Below are 23,386 nucleotides of genomic sequence, written 5' to 3' on the forward strand. Positions count from 1 at the left end.
TTTTTTTAATCGGTTCAATGACATACATCTGGTGTAATAGAAGCAATTATTAGTTCCATGAATGACTTCTATTTTGTATTTATTTACACGAAAATTGCCATTTTCCCATTCCCTATAATCGGGGGATCCTGTATTCGGCAAACAATGCCAGCAGTACTGCAGTCGGCCTTAAACTTCGTGGCTTCAATGAGAGGGGGCAGTGTTCCCTGATTTGATCCAACTTTATTTTTCAGATCTCGTCTTTATTTCCCCCCTAGAGGGCAACCTCTAACAGTTAGTCAGCTCAGAAGTAGCTCCTAGCTAGACCTACCATAAAAATAAACACTGTACATCGATTCACATACTACACAAGTTTAGCCTACTCTAACAAATGATAAATTGACATAATGAAAGAACTTGAGGTAAACTTTGTGTACAGTAGAAAACCTTTCTCGGTCAGTTTCAATGAAATGGACTCTCGGGTGTGTAAAATAAAAACAGGGATAATATTGGTCTAATGGACTTCCTGTCATACGAAGACTGACCTCTGTGTTCCTGGGTGAGAGAACTCAAGTATCCCATCTAGTGTTCAAACATGGTTTTACAACATTGATTTAAAAAAAGGCTGTAACCATTATCCCACTGAGCACTTCAGGAAACAAATCTAACCAAAATTAACATTATATTTCTCTCTTAACATAATTAGTGTAACCTAACTAGTGTAACATGAGGCACAAGTATTTTCATAGCATGTTATTAAGCAACTCACGAATCAATGCAGACATGAAGTGCCTCAGTCTGCAAAACATCACATATGGTATAGTCCTCTAGTGTCACAATAATATGTGGAATTAGTAGCATTGAAGAGAAGGAATGTGTCATTCTCTTTCCAAACACTGGCTACTTTGAGAATAGAAGACTGTCTAACCTCTCATGGGCTCTTTCCAGTCCAAGGCATTTTTCTTCTACCTCCCTCAGTGTGAGTTCTGAGGTGTCCCTTGATATGGCTGGACTGACTGAATCCTTTCCCACAGACAGGACAGGAGTAGGGTTTCTCCCCTGTGTGGACCCTCAGGTGGGTCTTCAGATGGACTGACTGGTTGAAGCGTTTACCACACACGTGGCAGCGGTACGGTCTCTCTCCAGTGTGGATGCGTTGGTGCTCCTTTAACCTCCCTGAGTAGCTGAAACTCTTGCCACACACACCACAGTGGAAGGGCTTATCCTTATTGTGAGAACACATGTGGACCTTGAGGTAACTGGTAGAGGTGAATGACTTCCAACAGACTGTGCAGAGGATTTGCCTGTGACTAGTGTCACCACTGTGTGGTTCTGTGTGGGATAGCATGTGTGCCTTCAGCTGGGATAGCTCACAGAACACGGCACCACACTGAGTACATGAGTGTGTCTGTGTGTCCTCCTCTGGTCTCCTTTCTGGATCTCTCTGAACACTTTCAGTGTTCTCACTCTGTGTTCTAGAACAGTCTGGATTTACTGCAGAGAGGGGCTGAGACTGAGGGGAGTCACTGGTTGGTTCTGATAGTGATACTCCATAGCCCTCTCCATCAGGTTCTGTTTTGATCTGTCCAGTTGTGTTGGTCAGTAGAGAGTACTTCTCTCTGTTCTCCACAGTTTGGAGAAGATGTGTGGACTGAGGTGGCTCCTGATCACAGTCACCTTTCACACAGAGAGGAATGATTATGGAGTCTTCTTTGGTATCAGCCTCCGGCCCTTGAATCTGCTCTTCCTCCTGACGGGTCCCGAGTTCACCCTGTTCCTCTTTAATCTGTGTGGGCTTTGGGTCCCTCTGCCCCAGACTTGGGCTCCACTCCTGCTCACAGTGCTGTTGCTCAGGGGGAGTTTGCTGCTCTGAGACCCAAGAGACAATGGGCTGAGGAGCTGGTGTAAAGAAGACAATAAATGACATCAATGAAAGCAATGACAGCTATTGACACTTGATTGACAAGACCAACATTGTGTTAGCTAGCTTGTTCTGTTAAATGTAATAGCTATGTCTCTGGCTGAATTGAATATCAGCCTTTCCCCACTCCTCTATTTGCTGTGCCACTGCCATATGCACACATCTCCCAAAGCAGAGGGAGTGAAAATTATGGATGGTGTAGGGGCTAATTAGATACAGTGGGGCAGAAAAGTATTTAGTCAGCCACCAATTGTGCAAGTTCTCCCACTTAAAAATAAATAAATAATCATAGGTACACTTCAACTATGACAGACAAAATAAGAAGAAAAACAAATCCAGAAAATCACATTGTAGGATTTGTAATGAATTTATTTGCAAATTATGGTGGAAAATAAGTATTTGGTAACCTACAAACAAGCAAGATTTCTGGCTCTCACAGACCTGTAACTTCTTCTTTAAGAGGCTCCTCGGTCCTCCACTCGTTAACCGTATTAATGGCACCGGTTTGAACTTGTTATCAGTATAAAAGACACCTGTCCACAACCTCAAACAGTCCCACTCCAAACTCCACTATGGCCAAGACCAAAGAGCTGTCAAAGAAAAACAGAAACAAAATTGTAGACCTGCACAGCTGCCTGGTTTGAAGAAATCAACTGTGGAAGCAATTATTAGGAAATGGAAGACATACAAGACCACTGATAATCTCCCTCGATCTGGGGCTCCACGCAAGATCTCACCCCGTGGGGTCAAAATGATCACAAGAACGGTGAGCAAAAATCCCAGAACCACAAGGGGACCTAGTGAATGACCTGCAGAGAGCTGGGACCAAAGAAACAAAGCTTACCATCAGTAATACACTACGCCGCCAGGGACTCAAATCCTGCAGTGCCAGACGTGTCCCCCTGCTTAAGCCAGTACATGTCCCGTCTGAAGTTTGCTAGAGAGCATTTGGATGATCCAGAAGAAGATTGGGAGAATGTCATATGGTCAGATGAAACCAAAATATAACTTTTTTGGTAAAAACTCAACTCGTCACGTTTGGAGGACAAAGAATGCGAATGCGAATGTGAAGCATGGGAGTGGAAACATCATGCTTTGTGGCTGTTTTTCTGCAAAGGGACCAGGACGACTGATCCGTGAAAAGGAAAGAATGAATGGGGCCATGTATCGTGAGATTTTGAGTGAAAACCTCCTTCCATCAGCAAGGGCATTGAATATGAAACGTGGCTGGGTCTTTCAGCATGACAATGATCCCAAACACACCGCCCGGGCAACGAAGGAGTGGCTTCGTAAGAAGCATTTCAAGGTCCTGGAGTGGCCTAGCCAGTCTAAAGATCTCAACCCCATAGAAAATCTTTGGAGGGAGTTGAAAGTCTGTGTTGCCCAGCAACAGCCCCAAAACATCACTGCTCTAGAGGAGATCTACATGGAGGAATGGGCCAAAATACCAGCAACAGTGTGTGAAAACCTTGTGAAGACTTACAGAAAACGTTTGACCTCTGTCATTGCAAACAAAGGGTATATAACAAAGTATTGAGATAAACTTTTGTTATTGACCAAATACTTATTTTCCACCATAATTTGCAAATAAATTCATTAAAAATCCTACAATGTGATTTTCTGGATTTTTTTTCTCATTTTGTCTGTCATAGTTGAAGTGTACCTATGATGAAAATTACAGGACTCTCATCTTTTTAAGAGGGAGAACTTGCACAATTGGTGGCTGACAAAATACTTTTTTGCCCCACTTTACTTCAATAAACCACTTCAACCGTGCCAAGGAAGCTAACTTTCACCATAAAAATGCACCGTTATAAATAAAGCATTCGATGTGTCATCACATTTCAAATCAAACTGTCACATGCGCCAAATACAACAAGTATAGACCTTACTGTGAAATGCTTACATGCAAGCCATTAACCAACAGTGCAGTTCAAGAAGAGTTGAGAATATTTACCAAATAAACAAAAGTTAAAAATAATAAAAAGTAACACAATAACAAGGCCATATACAGGGGGTACCGAGTCAGTGTGCGGGGGTACAGGTTAGCTGAGGTCATTTGTCCATGTAGGTAGGGGTGAAGTGACTATGCATAGATAATAAACAGCGAGTAGCAGCAGTGTACAAAACAAATGGTGGTCAATGTAAATAATCCAGTGGCCATTTGTTTAATTGTTCAGCAGTCTTATGGCTTGGGAGTAGAAGCTGTTAAGGAGCCTTTTGGTCCTAGACTTGCTTGCCATGCGGTAGCAGAGAAAACAGTCTATGACTTGGGTGACTGGAGTCTGACAATTTTATATAGGTCCTGGATGGCAGGAAGCTTGACCCCGGTGATATACTGGGCTGTACGCACTACCCTCTGTAGCGCCTTATGGTCAGATGCCGAGCAGTTGCCATACCAGGGGGTAATGCAACCGGTCAGGATGCTCTCAATGATGCAGCTGTATAACTGAATGATCTGGGGACCCATGCCAAATCTTTTCAGTCTCCTGAAGGGGAAAAGGTTTTGCCATGCCCTCTTCACGACTGTCTTGGTGATGTGGACACCAAGAAACTTGAAACGCTCAACCCACTACAGCCCCGTCGATGTTAATGGGGGCCTGTTCAGCCCGCTTTTTCCTGTAGTCCATGATCAGCTCCTTTGTCTTGCTCACATTAAGGGAGAGGTTGTTGTTCTGGCACCACTCTGCCAGTTCTCTGACCTCCTTCCAATAGGCTGTCTCATCGTTGTCGGTGAACAGGCCTACTAGCACTGTTGTGTCGTCAGCAAACTTAATGAGGGTGTTGGAGTCGTGTTTGGCCTCGCAGTCATGGGTGAACAGGGAGTACAGAAGGGGACTAAGTACACACCCCTGAGGAGCCCCAGTATTGAGGATCAGCGTTGCATACATGTTGTTGCCTAACCTTACCACCTGGGGGAGGCCCATCAGGAAGTCCAGGATCCAGTTGCAGGGTGTTTAGTCCCAGGGTCCTTAGCTTAGTGATGAGCTTCGTGGGCACTATGGTGTTGAACGCTGAGCTGTAGTCAATGAACAGCATTCTCACATAGGTGTTCCTTTTGTCCAGGTGGGAAAGAGCAGTGTGGAGTGTGATTGAGATTGCATAATCTGTGGATCTGTTGGGGCAGTATGCGAATTGGAGTGGGTCTACGGTATCCGGGAGGTTGCTGTTGATGTGAGCCATGACCAGCTTTTCATGGCTACCGACGTTAGTGTTACGGGGCGGTAATCATTTAGGCAGGTTACCTTCGCTTCCTTGGGCACAGGCCGTCAGATTTATGTAAAATAGCCTACTATTCCTGTGATGAGTAGATTGGATAGTCATAACTTAGTCTAATAATATAACTCAATCAAACACTGTTCGCAAAAAAAAACAACTTAAATGAGTGCGTAGAGCAGGCCTAGCGTGTGTGTACTAGCTAGCTAATGTACGGCATGTAGTGACGTAATGCTAATTGGCTTTGTACTGTTTCAAGTACACTCAATGGCAGTTGTCGTGGCATGTAGTGCAAGTTCACACACAATAATGGAGAGGCGTACCTAATTATAAGACATAGGTGGTAACCTGTGATAAATAGCTATCTAGCATTACACAAACACCTGTGTCAACTGGAAGCACACAGGTTATGCATCTGTTTTCTAGTTTCTAAAAAAAATAAAACACAGCTTCGGTTTTGTAGTTCACGTGGAGCCAACGGTGGTGGAATGTAACACCTGGAAACCCTAGATATGGAGAAGGGTTTCCGAGAGTTATGAGACTACCTTTTAAAATAAAAGTTAAATATTGTAAAACGACTGTGTGGGGGTTATCAATTTGAATGCTCGTAATTATTATTTAGAAGTGGAACATGTATTGCACTTAAGTCAACAGTGTGTCCCCAACTTTATGGGTTTATTGATCCCCTCGCCACCGAGGGCCCTCTAAACGCGTTGGTGGGGGTGGTTTGGGATTGATGACTCTCCGGGAGTAGATACAATCGGTTGTTTCCGGTTCAAGTATTTAACCTAACGGCCGTTTCACCTAAAAAACAAACCTCCGCCCAGGAGTCTCTTTACGCCTGCTACATTAGGTATTCGCCGTGTTTCTGCCTTACAGAGTCAAATACTGTAGAATACAATGCAATACGTGTCTAGATAATACGTGTAAATGAGAAGAGTACAGTAGTCTTGATGGCTACATACCCGGTGTGATCAAGTGTCGTTTCAGGTATTGATTCTCTCTCTTTGTCCGGGTTATTTCTTCCTGGTACTCGGATATCGTGTTTCCGACCACTCCAAGTATATCCTCGGCAGCTTGCATCAAACGCTCAGTTAGAAATACATTCAGATATTGTAATTTAGTCATTGTTTGCAGATTAACGGGACAAAATATCTTCCTGAAATACACGTAGCTAGCTAGGGCTTGTTGTCAAAATTACCGCTGTGAAGCAGGCAAGAATAAATAAGTACTTCCGGTTCATGGATTTTTGGAATCCTTCGGAATAAGAGTCCCGTCCTGTTTACTTTGTAAAGGAATAATTAGGTCGAAAATTATGGAAAATGTACACGTATCGATATTTTATACTAGTTATCATTCAAAGAATCATGTATATTGTGATGTATTTGTTCACTTTAATCCAATCGTTTTTCATATTGTACATACACAGCAAAAGGGGATCCATTCTATTCAGGAGCACTTCTAGTTTCCAAATCCACAGAGTTTACACCCAGAGGAGCTTTTACTGTGACACAACATACAGATTATTTTGTATAGTGCAATAGCTATACATGTCCAATTTGAAATCCAATATATTTTTTAAAGTTGATGGACCACTCTGTAAGGGCTGCCAAATGAGCTTCAACACTCCTATGGATGTAAACTGCAGATTTAAAAACTCAAAGTACTCCTGAGAAGAATGGACCCCACTTTAACTCCGACAGAATGTACATCAAATGGTGTAAATACTTGTATGTTCAATGTGAAAAACATACTAAACATTGTGCAATACGAATGGGCTAATTAAGTATGGGATGATTATTCATATTGTTATTATTAATATTATCAATCATGTTTAGTTATTCTTTTTCACCCTATTCATTGTAGGACTTATATTTTGAAGGAAAATCCCTTAGGACTTATTCTTTCTAGGTCTTGCTCAGTTGTGTAAAAAAACTTTAAAGTTCCACTTAAAGTCGTTTTTTGGGGTACTTGTACTTAACTTTTTTAAATGTTGCCTACTTTTACTTCACTACATTCCTAAATTAAATAATGTACTTTTTATTCCATACATTTTCTCTGACACACAAAAAAACTTGATAAATGGTCCAATTCACACACTTATCAAGAGAACATCCCTGGTCATCCCTACTGCCTCTGAACTGTCAGACTCACTAAACACAAATGCTTTGTTTGTAAATTATGTTTGAGTGTTGGAGTGTGTCCCTGACTATCTGTCAATAAAAAATAAACAAGAAAATGGTGCCGTCTGGTTTGCTTAATATAAGGAATGGTTTACACTTGTACTTTTGAAACTTAAGTATGTTTAAGAAATTCCATTCACTTTTGATACTTAAGTATATTAAAAACCAAATACTTTCAGTAGTATTTTACTGGTTGACTTTTACTTGAGTCATTTTCTATTAAGGTACCTTTACTTTTACTCAAGTATGACAATTGAGAATTTTTTCCAACACTGGTGTTGCTTATTCTTGCTCACCGAACTGAGGTGTCAAACTTGAAGAGAAGGGTGCAACTGCAGGCCGCAATTCAGGGCGTTTCTGTGTAACAGTATAACTTTAGTCAATCACCTCGCCCATACCCGGGCTCGAAACAGGGACCCTCTGCACACATCACCAACTGACACCCAGGAAGCATCGCGGCCCTTGCAGAGCAAGGGGAACCACTACTTCAAGGTTTCAGAGCAAGTGACGTCACCGATTGAAACGCTATTAGCGCACACCACCGCTAACTAGCTAGCCATTTCACATCTGTAGGAACCCATGACTTTATTATTCTATTGGTACATTTTTAAACTAGAAAGAACTCCAGTACATGGGCGTGAGGCAAGGGCACTCCAGTACTTGGTTTCATGCATGTCAATATCAGAAGCCTCCTCCCTAAGTTTGTTTTACTCACTGCTTTAGCACACTCTGCTAACCCTGATGTCCTTGCCGTGTCTGAATCCTGGCTCAGGAAGGCCACCAAAAATTCTGAGATTTCCATACCCAACTATAACATCTTCCGTCAAGATAGAACTGCCAAAGGGGGAGGAGTTGCAGTCTACTGCAGAGATAGCCTGCAAAGTAATGTCATACTTTCCAGGTCCATACCCAAACAGTTCGAACTACTAATTTTGAAAATTACTCTCTCCAGAAATAAGTCTCTCACTGTTGCCGCCTGCTACCGACCACCCTCAGCTCCCAGCTGTGCCCTGGACACCATTTGTGAATTGATCGCCCCCCATCTAGCTTCAGAGTTTGTTCTGTTAGGTGACCTAAACTGGGATATGCTTAACACCTCGGCAGTCCTACAATCTAAGCTAGATGCCCTCAATCTCACTCAAATCATCAAGGAACCCACCAGGTACAACCCTAACTCTGTAAACAAGGGCACCCTCATAGACGTCATCCTGACCAACTGGCCCTCCAAATACACCTCCGCTGTCTTCAACCAGGATCTCAGCGATCACTGCCTCATTGCCTGTATCCGCCACGGAGCCGCAGTCAAACGACCACCCCTCATCACTGTCAAACGCTCCCGAAAACACTTCGGTGAGCAGGCCTTTCTAATCGACCTGGCCCGGGTATCCTGGAAGGACATTGACCTCATCCCGTCAGTTGAGGATGCCTGGTCATTCTTTAAAAGTAACTTCCTCACCATTTTAGATAAGCATGCTCCGTTCAAAAAATGCAGAACCAAGAACACATACAGCCCTTGGTTCACTCCAGACCTGACTGCCCTCGACCAGCACAAAAACATCCTGTGGCGGACTGCAATAGCATCGAATAGTCCCCGTGATATGCAACTGTTCAGGGAAGTTAGGAACCAATACACGCAGTCAGTCAGGAAAGCTAAGGCCAGCTTCTTCAGGCAGATGTTTGCATCCTGTAGCTCCAACTCCAAAAAGTTCTGGGACACTGAAGTCCATGGAGAACAAGAGCACCTCCTCCCAGCTGCCCACTGCACTGAGGCTAGGTAACACGGTCTCCACCGATAAATCCATGATTATCGAAAACTTCAATAAGCATTTCTCAACGGCTGGCCATGCCTTCCGCCTGGCTACTCCAACCTCGGCCAACAGCTCCGCCCCCCCCCCGCAGCTCCTCGCCCAAGCCTCTCCAGGTTCTCCTTTACCCAAATCCAGATAGCAGATGTTCTGAAAGAGCTGCAAAACCTGGACCCGTACAAATCAGCTGGGCTTGACAATCTGGACCCTCTATTTCTGAAACTATCTGCCGCCATTGTCGCAACCCCTATTACCAGCCTGTTCAACCTCTCTTTCATATCGTCTGAGATCCCCAAGGATTGGAAAGCTGCCGCAGTCATCCCCCTCTTCAAAGGGGGAGACACCCTGGACCCAAACTGTTATAGACCTATATCCATCCTGCCCTGCCTATCTAAGGTCTTTGAAAGCCAAGTCAACAAACAGGTCACTGACCATCTCGAATCCCACCGTACCTTCTCCGCTGTGCAATCTGGTTTCCGAGCCGGTCACGGGTGCACCTCAGCCACACTCAAGGTACTAAACGATATCATAACCGCCATCGATAAAAGACAGTACTGTGCAGCCGTCTTCATTGACCTTGCCAAGGCTTTCGACTCTGTCAATCACCGTATTCTTATCGGCAGACTCGGTAGCCTCGTTTTTCAGATGACTGCCTGCCTGGTTCACCAATTACTTTGCAGACAGAGTTCAGTGTGTCAAATCGGAGGGCATGCTGTCCGGTCCTCTGGCAGTCTCTATGGGGGTGCCACAGGGTTCAATTCTCAGGCCGACTCTTTTCTCTGTATATATCAATGATGTTGCTCTTGCGATTTCCTGATCCACCTCTACGCAGACGACACCATTCTATATACTTGCGGCCCGTCATTGGACACTGTGCTATCTAACCTCCAAACGAGCTTCAATGCCATACAGCACTTCTTCCGTGGCCTCTAACTGCTCTTAAACTCTAGTAAAACCAAATGCATGCTTTTCAACCGATCGCTGCCTGCACCCGCATGCCCGACTAGCATCACCACCCTGGATGGTTCCGACCTTTTTTTTTTTTTTTTACCTTTATTTAACCAGGCAAGTCAGTTAAGAACATATTCTTATTTTCAATGACGGCCTGGGAACAGTGGGTTAACTGCCTGTTCAGGGGCAGAACGACAGATTTGTACCTTGTCAGCTCGGGGTTTGAACTCGCAACCTTCCGGTTACTAGTCCAACGCTCTAACCACTAGGCTACGCTGCCGAATATGTGGACATCTATTAGTACCTAGGTGTCTGGCTAGACTGCAAACTCTCCTTCCAGACTCATATCAAACATCTCCAATCGAAAATAAAATCAAGAGTCGGCTTTCTATTCCGCAACAAAGCCTCCTTCACTCACGCCGCCAAGCTTACCCTAGTAAAACTGACTATCCTACCGATCCTCGACTTCGGCGATGTCATCTACAAAATGGCTTCCAACACTCTACTCAGCAAACTGGATGCAGTCTATCACAGTGCCATCCGTTTTGTCACTAAAGCACCTTATACCACCCACCACTGCGACTTGTATGCTTTAGTCGGCTGGCCCTCGCTACATATTCGTCGCCAGACCCACTGGCTCCAGGTCATCTACAAGTCCATGCTAGGTAAAGCTCCGCCTTATCTCAGTTCACTGGTCACGATGGCTACACCCGTCCGTAGCACGCGCTCCAGCAGGTGTATCTCACTGATCATCCCTAAAGCCAACACCTCATTTGGCCGCCTTTCGTTCCAGTACTCTGCTGCCTGTGACTGGAACGAACTGCAAAAATCGCTGAAGTTGGAGAATTTTATCTCCCTCACCAACTTCAAACATCAGCTATCTGAGCAGCTAACCGATGGCTGCAGCTGTACATAGTCTATTGGTAAATAGCCCACCCATTTTCACCTACCTCATTCCCATACTGTTTTTATACTGTTTTTATTTATTTTTCTGCTCTTTTGCACACCAATATCTCTACCTGTACATGACCATCTGATCATTTATCACTCCAGTGTTAATCTGCAAAATTGTAATTATTCGCCTACCTCCTCATGCCTTTTGCACACATTGTATATAGACTGTAATGTAAATGTAAATGTAAATGACTGCCCCTTTTTTTCTACTGTGTTATTGACTTGTTAATTGTTTACTCCATGTGTAACTCTGTGTTGTCTGTTCACACTGCTATGCTTTATCTTGGCCAGGTCGCAGTTGCAAATGAGAACTTGTTCTCAACTAGCCTACCTGGTTAAATAAAGGTGAAAAAAAAATAATAATAAAAGATGGCGGTAATGCACCATAATGTTGGATTACAACCACAGATAAACCCCACAGAAGAGGCGGGGGTGGAAAGGGTTGCTAACTATAGCTAGTACACAGGTAGTTGGAGGTGAGGGGCACTACGGGTGTGTACTTGCTACCGTTTCCGCCCGCCTCTTCTGTGGGCTTTATCGGCTGTTAGCACACCGTATGCTAGCTTGCTTGCTAACTAGTTAGCACACGGTGTCGCCCCAGCCTCCCGCACTAATGGAAACCGTGTGCTAAGTGTTGCTCCTGCCTGCTGTACTAGCAGGGGAGTGTCTTTCCGCCTGTCTGGTCTGTTTTCCCGCAGTTCAATTAACAACGTCAAGGGCAGGTGTTCGGCGGGAGGGAAGAACACTCTAAATGCAGCAATGCTGCAGTTGCACACTTGGAACGCTGTAAGCACGGAAGTGACGTCGGCACTCTAGTCGCATATGGCCGTGCTTATCATTTAAATGTAGGAACGTATTGTATTAATTCTAAAGGATTGTTCGTCTCTGACATTGCTTCTACATATGCATTGCTTGCTGTTTGGGGTTTTATGCTGGGTTTCTGTATAGCACTTTGTGACATCTGCTGATGTAAAAAGGGCTTTATAAATACATTTAATTGATTGATGGAGAAGACACTATAGTGGCTGAGCGCCACTACACAACACTGATCAATACATGAATTGCACTATAACGTTGACAAACGGTGCCCACAAACTGTTAGTGCTTACAGAAAGCTGTCCCAATAGCAGTCCCAACAGCAGAGTCCCAATAGCAGTCCCAACATCTTACCACTGCTACACCTGGCTATCAGTGGAGCCTTGTCTGGCAGCAAAACAGTTAATTAAGCCTCATTTACTGCCTTTAAAAAAACATAACTGATATGGCTGATTTGCTTAAACAAATGTGGTTTCTACTTACAATTGAGATGTACAAACTATGGCATAAGGGAACGAGTGGATAAGAGGAAATCTGTCATTTCGATTAAAACATTAATGAGCTAGGATGGACGTAGTCAATATAACTATTTGTTCAGCACTTTTAAAATGTACAGAGACAGAATTCAGAACATAGGTCGTTCTTACAGTGTTCTTACTGTACACCAAGTCAGAACCGTAGGATAAATAAAGGGGGCATATAAGCAGACAATGAAAGCTCTTACAATATTCAGTGATTACATTTCTCTAAAACAGGTTTTAGGCTACATGTGCACCACCAAGTCAGAACAGTAGGTTAAATTAAGAGGGCAAAATTCACCAAATTATTAGGGCGAGGCACATGGGTTACTAACAGCTTACTACACAACATATACTTAGTATTGCTTTCTTAGCTACAGTATAAATATCTCCCTAACATATTGCAGTATTTATGCAGCAACATACAATACATATTTGGACTCAACTTGTTGTGCTGTGCTCACTTGAACAGAGAGGTGGTGTGGCAGAGCTTCATGGGCAAATTTTGTCATAAAACGTTGTCATCAAAGTCTGGCATTCTCTGGATGTGTGGTGTTTTTAAGACAACTGGGAACTCGGAAAAAAAACAAGGTTGAATCATGATGATGTCAGTGATCTTCAGGTTGTAGCTCTAAAAAGAGGCCCAAGTTCCCGACTTACAATTCCGAGTTGGATGACCGTTCAAAATGTAATTTCCCAGTCGGAGCTAGTTTTTTCCCTGAGTTCCCCGTTGTCTTGAACTCACTGGTCAGATTTCCCAGTTCCGAGTTAACAGTTGTTTTGAGTGCGGCAGAAATCATGCTGGATTGACAGCATGGCCAATGTTGAATGTTTTAATTTTAAGCTTGGAAAAGAGACCCTTAAACTTAGAATTGGGACCACACACCCACTCAACTGAATAGGAGGCTAGTGATTGCTTTGCAATATTTGCAGTTAGCCACGGATTCCTTCCAAACCACACACTGTTGAATTTGCGATTTCCAACTTGTTGTGTAATGTTTATATCCAATGGCCGATTAGCACCGATATTTTTCATCTATAATTTCTCTTCATTATTTCTCTTCAAGGATTCAAAATGATTTGCCAGTAGATTGTCGACTTCATTCATGATGATGACTGCTAGCTAAGATTTTGAAAGTATGATGTTGACATGATCAGTCCAATCAAAGCTACTGTAGATATGTGATTTGACGTCATTTTATGTGGCCGATGACCTTGAGCTTTCTTGGAAGGGCACTTCTAATGTAACTCTACAGCAGCACCCAAGGGGCTTGAATATGAGCTCTACCCTTAGATTTGACAAGATATGATGTGTGTAGTAAATCTGAGTGGGTTGATGTGTATGATATTGGATGTGATTTAGTGAGTGTGTACAATGCCTGTATAAGAGTAAGACTATAATGTATGCCGTCCAAATAAATAATAACTCTGCCAATTTGCATGGTTGAGTGTCTGCGTGTGTGTAAAATGTAGTGCGTAAAGCCTTAATATTCATGATGATAATTGTAAACCATATCGTATCACTGTCACAGTTCCATCATAATGACCTTTATCATCATTGAAAAACACATCCCAGCAATTCCATAGAAATTGACATTTCACGTGATCATGAAAGACATCTTTCATTACTCTACAGCATGTATAAGTCCATATGTGTACAGGAGCATGTAACTGAGTATGTGTGTGTTCATATCCACTTCATAATGTTCAGATATTTTTACAGTTCCCATACTTTCTTTTTTTCGTAACCTTAAGTCCCTGTAGAATTTAGTACAGCTATGGTGTTATGGAGCTGTCTCGGGAATAGCTGTCCATCTATAGTTTGTCCACAATGAGAAAGGCATGCTTACCCTTCTCCGTCTGTTGCCTTTGTACCGGATACGGTCTCTTACGACGTTCGTTTATCTCCCTTGGAAATTGAGACCAAATTTGGTCTCTGTAAGCTCCCTTCCCCTACATTTGATCAGCTCCTTTTGTTGATATTGTTCAAATTTTGCAATGATCGGTCGGGGACCCGTGGTCTTGTCGCTCTGAGCTCCAAGTCTGAGTACTCGGGGGAAAGCCACCTAGTTTACAGTCTCTATAGGAAGTTTCAAGGCCGATTGCATGAATTCTCTGATCGCGCCCTCTGAGTTTTTGGAATGCGTCCTCAGGAATCCCAGAAAAAAACATATTTTCACACATGCTATGACTTTGTATGTCTAGTAGTGACTCCTTCATCACCCTGTTTTCCCTGAGTAGACAATCCATGTTGGAATTGTGGATTTTTAACTTGGCTGTGAGTGCCTTGTTATCTCCTTGGAGAGTGAGAATTTCACTCTGGCTAAACTCCAAACTCCCTCTCAGCCCTGTTATACATATGCAAACATTGTGTGTAGATTGAGGAAAACAACTATTTAATCAATTTTAGAATGAAGCTGTAAGTAAGGTAACAAAATGTGGAAAAAGTCAAGGGGTCTGAATACTTTCTGAATTTCACTGTATGTAATCAAAACAAGCACAAATGCTTCAATTCATGAAGGTCATGTTAACTGACTGTTAACTGACTGATATTATCTCATAGAACAAAAGATCGAAGCTTGTGTTACCCTGACCTTATTTTCGGTGTTTATCCCAAAACTCAATTCTTTCCACATTCATTTCCCCTATAGGAATGGCTGAATAAACCACAGGTAACTCATTTCCTGTTTTTAGGGCTACAAGCTGGTGAGCTCTAGTGGGACGTTTTTTTTGCTATATAGTCATCATAGATTTTTTTAATGTTTGTACGTATAAACTTACCAATAGTTGGGTTTCTGGATTTAAGGCTGTTGCTTGGCAGGACCTGTGAGGGCAATCATATTCAACTGTAACTAGGTTTCCATTCAAAATGTAAAATCAGTCAAATGAATTTAGCGAGAAATGGCGTTAATTATTTTATGCGCAAATATTGATATTATAATAATCATAGTTAAATGCGATGCAAACCATTGAACTGTTTTTTTATTTGGTATATGTGAATATTTTCATGTGCACTGTCATCACATACAGCCTTTTATGCACAAGTCCATTTGATGGGAACACATCTGGTGGGAAAACGCACACAGTTTTATGCAGAAAATCTGTCGCCAATAGAGTGGAAACCGAGCTTGTGTAACACTTTTGTGGAGGAGAAATAATTCAAGTATACCATCTAGTGTTCAAATATGGTTTTACAACAACATTGGTGAGGATAGGTTGTCTGTAACAGTCCCACTGATCACTAGAACATTGATCTGATAGTATTGTTTTTCTTCAGAAACAGACATTCAGAAATAAAATGTTCCCACACATAGGCCTACTTAATCAATATGACAGAGAGATTGTTTATTTGCAAGTAGACCAACAAACTCCTATTGAAATCATCAACAATAAAAAATGGCAAATCTAACAAATGAACCTTCTATTTCTCCAGTGATACGAGGGGATGCGTTAAAGTCTTTTCATAGCATTGTATTAGAGCAGCTCTCTTAACTCAATAGACATGAGGTTCCTTAGTTACAGTCTGCAAAACATCATACATTCTATAGTCCTCTAGTCTTACAATTCTATGTAGAATTAGTAGCACTGAAGAGAAGGTATGTCTATCTTCCTCTTTCCAAAAGCTAGGTGCTTTGAGAACAGAAGGCTCTGTCTATTCCCTCGTGGGCTCTTTCCACTCTAAGGCTATCTCTGATAAGCTACCCAGGAAAAGGAGAAATGCCAAAAAAATAAGGTCTGTGATAAATACAGGCCAAGGAGAAGGAGATCTTATACATCTTGTTCTATGAGATAATCAGCTAACGTCACTTTTTGTGAATTTTCAAGCACTTACCAAGCAATCGGAAAGTATTCAGACCCGTTGACTTTTTCCACAATTTGTTATGTTACAGTCATATTCTAAAATGAAAATCGTTCCCACCCCCTCAACCTACCCCACAATGACAAAACAAAGACAGGTTTAGAAATGTTCGCAAATGTATTAAAAAGAAAAAACGGAAATATCAAATTGTGTGTTCAGATCCTTTACTCAACTTTGTTGAAGCACCTTTGGCAGCGATTACAGCCTTGAGTCTTCTTGGTATGATGCCACAAGCTTGGCACACCTGTATTTGGAAAGTTTCTCCCATTCTTCTCTGCAGATCCTCTTAAGCTATGTCAGGTTGGATGGGGAGCGTCACTGCACAGCTATTTTTAGGTCTCTTCAGAGATGTTCGGTCGGGTTGAAGTCCGGGCTCTAGCTGGGACACAAAGACATTCAGGGACTTGTCCCAAAGCCACTCCTGCGTTGTCTTGGCTGTGTGTGTAGGGTCGTTGTCCTGTTGGAAGGTGAACATTCACCCCAGTCTGAGGTTCTGAGCGCTCAGGAGCAGGTTTTCATCAAGGATCTCTCTCTCTTTGCTCTGTTCATCTTTCCCTCAATCTTGACTAGTCTCCTAGTCCGTGCCACTGAAAAACATCCCCACGGCATGATTCTTCCACCATCATGCTTCACCGTTGGGATGGTGCCAGGTTTCTTCCAGACGTGACACTTGGTATTCAGGCCAAAGAGTACAATCTTGGTTTCATCAGACCAGAGGATCTTGTTTCTCATGCTCTGAGAGTCCTTTTAGGTGCCTTTTGGCAAACTCCAAGCAGGCTGTCATGCGCCTTTTAGTGAGGAGTGGTTTCCGTCTGGCCACTCTACCATAAAGGCCTGATTGGTGGAGTGTGGCAGAGATGGTTGCCCTTCTGGAAGGTTCTCCCATCTCCACAGAGGAACCCTGGAGCTCTGTCAGAGTGACCATCGGGTTCTTGGTCACCTTCCTGACCAAGGCCCTTCTCCCCTGATTACTCAGTTTGGCCAGGTGGCCAACTCTAGGAAGAGTCTTGGTGGTTCCAAACTTCTTCCATTTAAGAATGATGGAAGCCACATTGTCCTTGGGGACCTTCAATGCTGCAGACATTTTTTGATAGCCTTCTCCAGATATGTGCCTCGACACAATCCTGTCTCAGAACTCTAGGAACAATTCCCTCGACCTCATGGCTTGGTTTTTGCTGACATGCACTGTCAACTGTGGGACCTTATATAGACAGGTGTGTGCCTTTCCAAATCATTTCCAATCAACTGAATTTACCACAGGTGGACTCTAAGTTGTAGAAACATCTCAAGGATGATCAATGGAAACAGGATGCACCTGAGCTGAATTTCGAGTCTCATAGCAAAGGGTCTGAATACTTATGTACATTTTGTACATTTTTAATACATTTGCAAACATTTCTAAAAACCTGTTTTTGTTTTGTCATTATGGGGTGTTGTGTGTAGATTGATATTTTTGTAATCCATTTTAGAATAAGGCTGTAACATAACAAAATGTGGAAAAGGAAAGGGGTCTGAATACTTTCTGCATGCACTGTATTAGCCATTTCTGAGACTCACTCAGCTAATTCCTTTGATAAAGCAGTAGCAATACAAGCAATACAAATACATATTCAAAAACATATCCCTCGAATGCTTAGGGAAGATCTCATGTAAAGTGATATTGAAGTGTTATGGCTTCAGGTTCACCTATCTCAACTAAAGCTTGTTCTTTTAGGGTGTTGCAATAGGCCACCAAGTGCTAACAGTCAGTATCTAGATAATGTGTGTGAAATGCTTGATAGTGTATGTAATATAAACAGAGGTCTACTTTTTTGGGGACCTGAATATTGACTGTTTCCATCAAGCTGTTTGCTCAAGAGGAAGCTTCTCACTGTAATCAGTGCATGTAATCTGGTTCAGGTCAATCAACCTACCAGGGTGTTTACACTACAGGAACCAAAATGTCCCTTTTTCAGGACCCTGTCTTTCAAAGATAATTTGTAAAAATCCAAATAACTTCACAGATCTTCATTGTAGAGGGTTTAAACACTGTATCCCTGTGGAATGGTCGTTAAGACAGTAACAGCTTGCAGACGGTAGGCAATGAAGGTCACAGTTATGAAAACTTAGGACACAAAAGAGGCCTTTGTACTGACTCTGAAAAACACCAAAAGAAAGATGCCCAGGGTCCCTCCTCAGTGGGTTAACATCTCACTGCAAGCACTGGCAAATCTGGTGCAGTCCATGAGGAGATGATGCACTGCAGTACTTAATGCAGATGGTGGCCACACCAGATACTGACTGTTACTTTTGATTTTGACCGCCCCTTTGTTCAGGGACACATTATTCCATTTCTGTTAGTCACATGTCTGTGGAACTTGTTCAGTTCCTGTCTCAGTTGTTGAATCTTATGTTCATACAAATATTTACACATTAAGTTTGCTGAAAATAAATGCAGTTGACAGTGAGAGGACGTTTCTTTTTTTTGATAAGTTTATATAGTCCACATGTAGATCTAATACTGTAGCACTTTGTTCTAAAACTGTATCCGTACCCATTGAATGCAGTGATCTCAATATAGTGGCTATATCCAGGAAGGCCAAAGTTCCAAAAGCTGGGCCTGAAATAGTGTATAAGAGATCATACAAAAGATTTAACTGTGACTTATGTGGATGATGTTAAAAATATTTGTTGGTCTGATGTGATTAATAAGAAGCATCCAGATGCTGCACTTAATGAATTTATGATATTGCTTCTTCCAATTATTGATAAACATGCACCTGTCAAGAAACTGACTGTTAGAATTGTTAAGGATTTGATGAGGAATTGAAGAACGATGGTTGAAAGATGGGGCAAAAGGAGTGGTTAATAAGTCTGGCTGCACATCTCTTATTGAGACTTGAGAAATTATGTGACTTAAAAGAAACTTATGAAGACAAGGTCAATGATAAAAATAATGATGGAAAATAATTTGAGTACTTTAAATTAAATTATGGGCAGGAAGACACTCCTGTGAATTCTATGGTTTTTATTAGATTACTTGTAGTCTTTCATGTTGTTTGTCTGTAATTTTTGTAATGACTTGGTGCTGCCTATCTTGACCAGGACACTCTGGAAAAATATATTTTAAATCTCAATGAGCCCTTTCTGGTTAAATAAAGGTTAAATAAATAAAAAAATTCAACTTAATCTTCCATAAAATCAGATGGCTTATTCAACACAAAACCATTTAATGTTGCCAATTATTTTAATAATTACTTCATTGGCAAAGAGGGCAAACCTAGGCAGTAAATGCCAACCACGAACAGTTGAAAGAAAAGAAAATAAAAGCATTGTAAGTTTGAATTTTGTAAAGTTAGTGTGGAAGAGGCGGAACAATTGTTATCGATCAATAATGACAAACCTCCTGGCATTGACAACTTAGATGGAAAGCTGACCTGCCACTGTCATTAAATAAATCCTGTGTCCATGTCTGCTGATGATTCAACCCTATGTGGGCCAGCAACCACAGCTAGTGAAATCACTGCAACCCTATGTGGGCCAGCAACCACAGCTAGTGAAATCACTGCAACCCTATGTGGGCCAGCAACCACAGCTAGTGAAATCACTGCAACCCTACGTGGGCCAGCAACCACAGCTAGTGAAATCACTGCAACCCTACGTGGGCCAGCAACCACAGCTAGTGAAATCACTGCAACCCTATGTGGGCCAGCAACCACAGCTAGTGAAATCACTGCAACCCTATGTGGGCCAGCAACCACAGCTAGTGAAATCACTGCAACCCTATGTGGGCCAGCAACCACAGCTAGTGAAATCACTGCAACCCTAAACAAGGAGTTGGTCAGTTTTAGAATGGGAGGCCAGTAATAAACTGGTCCTGAAAATCTAAAAAACTAAGAGCATTGTATTTGGTACAAATCATTCCGTAAGTTCTAGACCTCAGCTGAATCTGGTAATTAATAGTTTGGCTGTTGAGCAGACTAAATTATTTGGTGTTATCTTAATATTGTAAATTGTCATGGTCAAAACATATTGATTCAATGGCTGTAAAGATGGGGAGAGGTCTCTCCGTGGTAAAAAGATGCTCTGCTTTTTGACACCGCCATCCCCTAAAGCAATAATATGCATGCTAGTCTCTCTTGGCTAAGTGTTGAGGAAAGACTGACTGCATGGCTTCTCGTTTTTATAAAGAAACACCAATGTGTTCGAAATGACAAATTCTTTGCATAATCAACTTACACACAGCACTCACCCCACCAGACATATTTTCAGTCGCCAGGTCCAGAACAAATTCAAGGAAACGTACAGTATTGTACAGAGCCATGATTGCATGGAACCTTCCATCTCATATAGGGAAAGTGAACAGCAAACCTGGTTTTAAAAAACAAATAAAGCAACACCTCACGGCACAACGCCTCTCCCCCATTTGACCTACTTGTTGCGTGTATGTACTAACATGTATGTGGAACTGAGTGCACACACCCACTACATGTTAATGTTTAAGTGTAAAGTCTTTTGTCTTTAATGTCTTTTTCGTTATGTGTTGGACCCCAGTAAGACTAGCTGTCGCCATTGGCGTCGGAGAATGGCGATCCTAATTAAAAAAAAGGCCTCTTTCATCTACCTCCCTCGGGTGTGAGTTCTGAGGTGTCCCTTGATATGGCTGGACTGACTGAACCCTTTTCCACAGACAGGACAGGAGTAGGGTTTCTCCCCTGTGTGGACCCTCAGGTGGGTCTTCAGATGGGCAGACCGGTTGAAGCGTTTACCACACACGTGGCAGCGGTACGGTCTCTCTCCAGTGTGGATGCGTTGGTGCTCCCTGAACCTGCCTGAGTAGCTGAAACTCTTGCCACACACACCACAGTGGAAGGGCTTATCCTTATTGTGAGAACACATGTGGACCTTGAGGTAACTGGTAGAGGTGAATGACTTCCAACAGACTGTGCAGAGGATTTGCCTGTGACTAGTGTCACCACTGTGTGGTACTGTGTGGGATAGCATGTGTGCATCCAATTGGGATAGCTCACAGAACACGGCTCCACACTGAGTACATGAGTGTGTCTGGGTGTCCTCCTCTGGTCTCCTTTCTGGATCTCTCTGAACACTTTCAGTGTTCTCACTCTGTGTTCTAGAACAGTCTGGATTTACTGCAGAGAGGGGCTGAGACTGAGGGGAGTCACTGGTTGGTTCTGATAGTGATACTCCATAGCCCTCTCCATCAGGTTCTGTTTTGATCTGTCCAGTTGTGTTGGTCAGTAGAGAGTACTTCTCTCTGTTCTCCACAGTTTGGAGAAGATGTGTGGACTGAGGTGGCTCCTGATCACAGTCACTTTTCACACAGGGAGGAATGATTATGGAGTCTTCTTCGGTATCAGCCTCCGGCCCTTGAATCTGCTCTACCTCCTGACGGGTCCTGAGTTCACCCTGTTCCTCTTTAATCTGTGTGTGCTCTGTGTCCCTCTGGCCCAGACTGGGGCTCCACTCCTGCTCACAGCGCTGTTGCTCAGGGGGAGTTTGCTGCTCTGAGACCCAAGAGACAATGGGCTGAGGAGCTGTGGGAAAGAAGACAATTTACATCAATGACAGCTGTTGACGCTTGATTAGCAAGACCACCATTGAGTGAGTTAGCTAGCTTGTTCTGGGAATGACATAGCTATGTCTCTGGCTGAATCCCATGTCACCTCTTCCCCTCACCCATCCATCCATTTGGGCATTCACGCGTGCGTCTGCCATACACACAAGTGTACCAAAGCTGAGGGAGTGAAATTTATGGAGGGTGTAGTGCAGCGTTTCCCAAACTAGAGGTTGCAAAAGAAACAGACAAATTCAAATACTATCAAAAGTACTGTCAGACTGATTTGTAATAGACTGTCATATCCCCAATTTAAAAAGGTAAACATTGGCCGTTGATTACATCACTCTCTTTTTTTTATATATTGTGTGGTCACAGAAAAGTGTTGATCAAAATGGGGTCGCAGGCCAAAATATTTTGGGAACCCCTGGTGTAGGATTTAATTAGACCCTCCGATAACCACCTGGATCAAGCCACGGCACTGCATTATTTGAGTGTGTTGTACCAGCGCATAGGTGGCCAGTGAGTTTGAAGTTAATTGTCACCATTAAAAATGCGCCTTTTGTAATAATGCATTCCATACATCATCACATTTGCAAACTTATGTTAGTTAGCCTGCTATTCCTAATGTGATGAAAAGATTGGATAGCCATAATTATGGCTCATAATATAAAAAATAAAAAAAAGCATGGCTGACCGCGTAGAGTAGGGCACCATCGGAGAGCATTGGCCATATCCCCGATGAGCGCACACATTCACTCTATCATTGTTGGGTCAGTGCCACTTGAATGTTTATTTTTGGACAATAATTTCCTCCTCTATGGTAGATGGATGTCATTGTATTTGTTTCTCCCCTTTTTATAGGGCTATTATATGAAATCAGACAAAGCTGTTAGCAGAGTAGGCTACCTTGAACCTTTTGTTGTTAAAAAAATTATTCTGCTATGTCTCCAGTCATATAAAGCGTAGTAGAAAGGCATGAAATGTGTTTATAAAAAATTTAGACACAATAGCCCATAATGACAAAGCAAAAACAGGCTTAACATTTTTTTTTTACCCTATTTATCTAAGTATTCAGACCCTTTGCTATGAGACTGTAAATTTAGCTCAGGTGCATCCGGTTTCCATTGATCATCCTTGAGATGTTTCTACAACTTGCTTGGAGTCCACCTGTGGTAAATTCATTTGATTGGACATGATTTGGAAAGGCACACACCTCTCTATATATATATCGTCTCACAGTTGACAGTGCAAGTCAGAGCAAAAACCAAGCCTTGAGGTCAAAGGAATTGTCCTTAGAGCTCTGAGACAGGATTGTGTCAAGGCACAGATCTGGGGAAGGACACCAAAACATTTCTGTAGAATTGAAGGTGCACAAGAACACCACCAAGACTCTTCCTAGAGCTGGCTGCCCAGCCAATCTGAGCAATCAGGGTAGAAGGACCTTGGTCAGGGAGGTGACCAAGAACCCGATGGTCACTCTGACAGAGCTGCAGAGTTCATCTGTGGGGATGGGAGACCCTTCTAGAAGGACAACCATCACTTCAGCACTCCACCAATCAGGCATTTATGGTAGAGTGGCCAGACGAAAGCCACTCCTCACTAAAAGGCACATGAGAGCCCGCTTGGG

At 42.7% G+C, this 23,386-nt stretch overlaps 1 protein-coding gene across 6 annotated transcripts in view; it reads right to left on the minus strand.

Moving 5' to 3' along the window:
- Window positions 1–202: 202 nt before the first annotated feature.
- LOC118391510 (zinc finger protein 227-like) overlaps window positions 203–23,386 on the minus strand; it is a 54,989-nt gene continuing 31,805 nt past the window's right edge. For 2 of the 6 annotated variants that reach the window (XM_052458334.1, XM_035782974.2), the window contains exon 2: window positions 15,660–21,736. In XM_052458334.1, coding sequence (XP_052314294.1) covers window positions 20,802–21,736 — 935 coding nt within the window. In that variant the 3' untranslated portion in view covers window positions 15,660–20,801. Of the gene's footprint in view, window positions 1,879–2,341; window positions 2,491–6,081; window positions 7,300–15,659; window positions 21,737–23,386 lie in introns of those variants that run through there. The other 4 variants (XR_008061070.1, XM_052458332.1, XM_052458331.1 and 1 more) reach the window with 4 other exon arrangements.

The sequence above is a fragment of the Oncorhynchus keta genome, chromosome 12, assembly GCF_023373465.1.
Source record: "Oncorhynchus keta strain PuntledgeMale-10-30-2019 chromosome 12, Oket_V2, whole genome shotgun sequence".
In the NCBI taxonomy this organism is placed as follows: domain Eukaryota; kingdom Metazoa; phylum Chordata; class Actinopteri; order Salmoniformes; family Salmonidae; genus Oncorhynchus; species Oncorhynchus keta.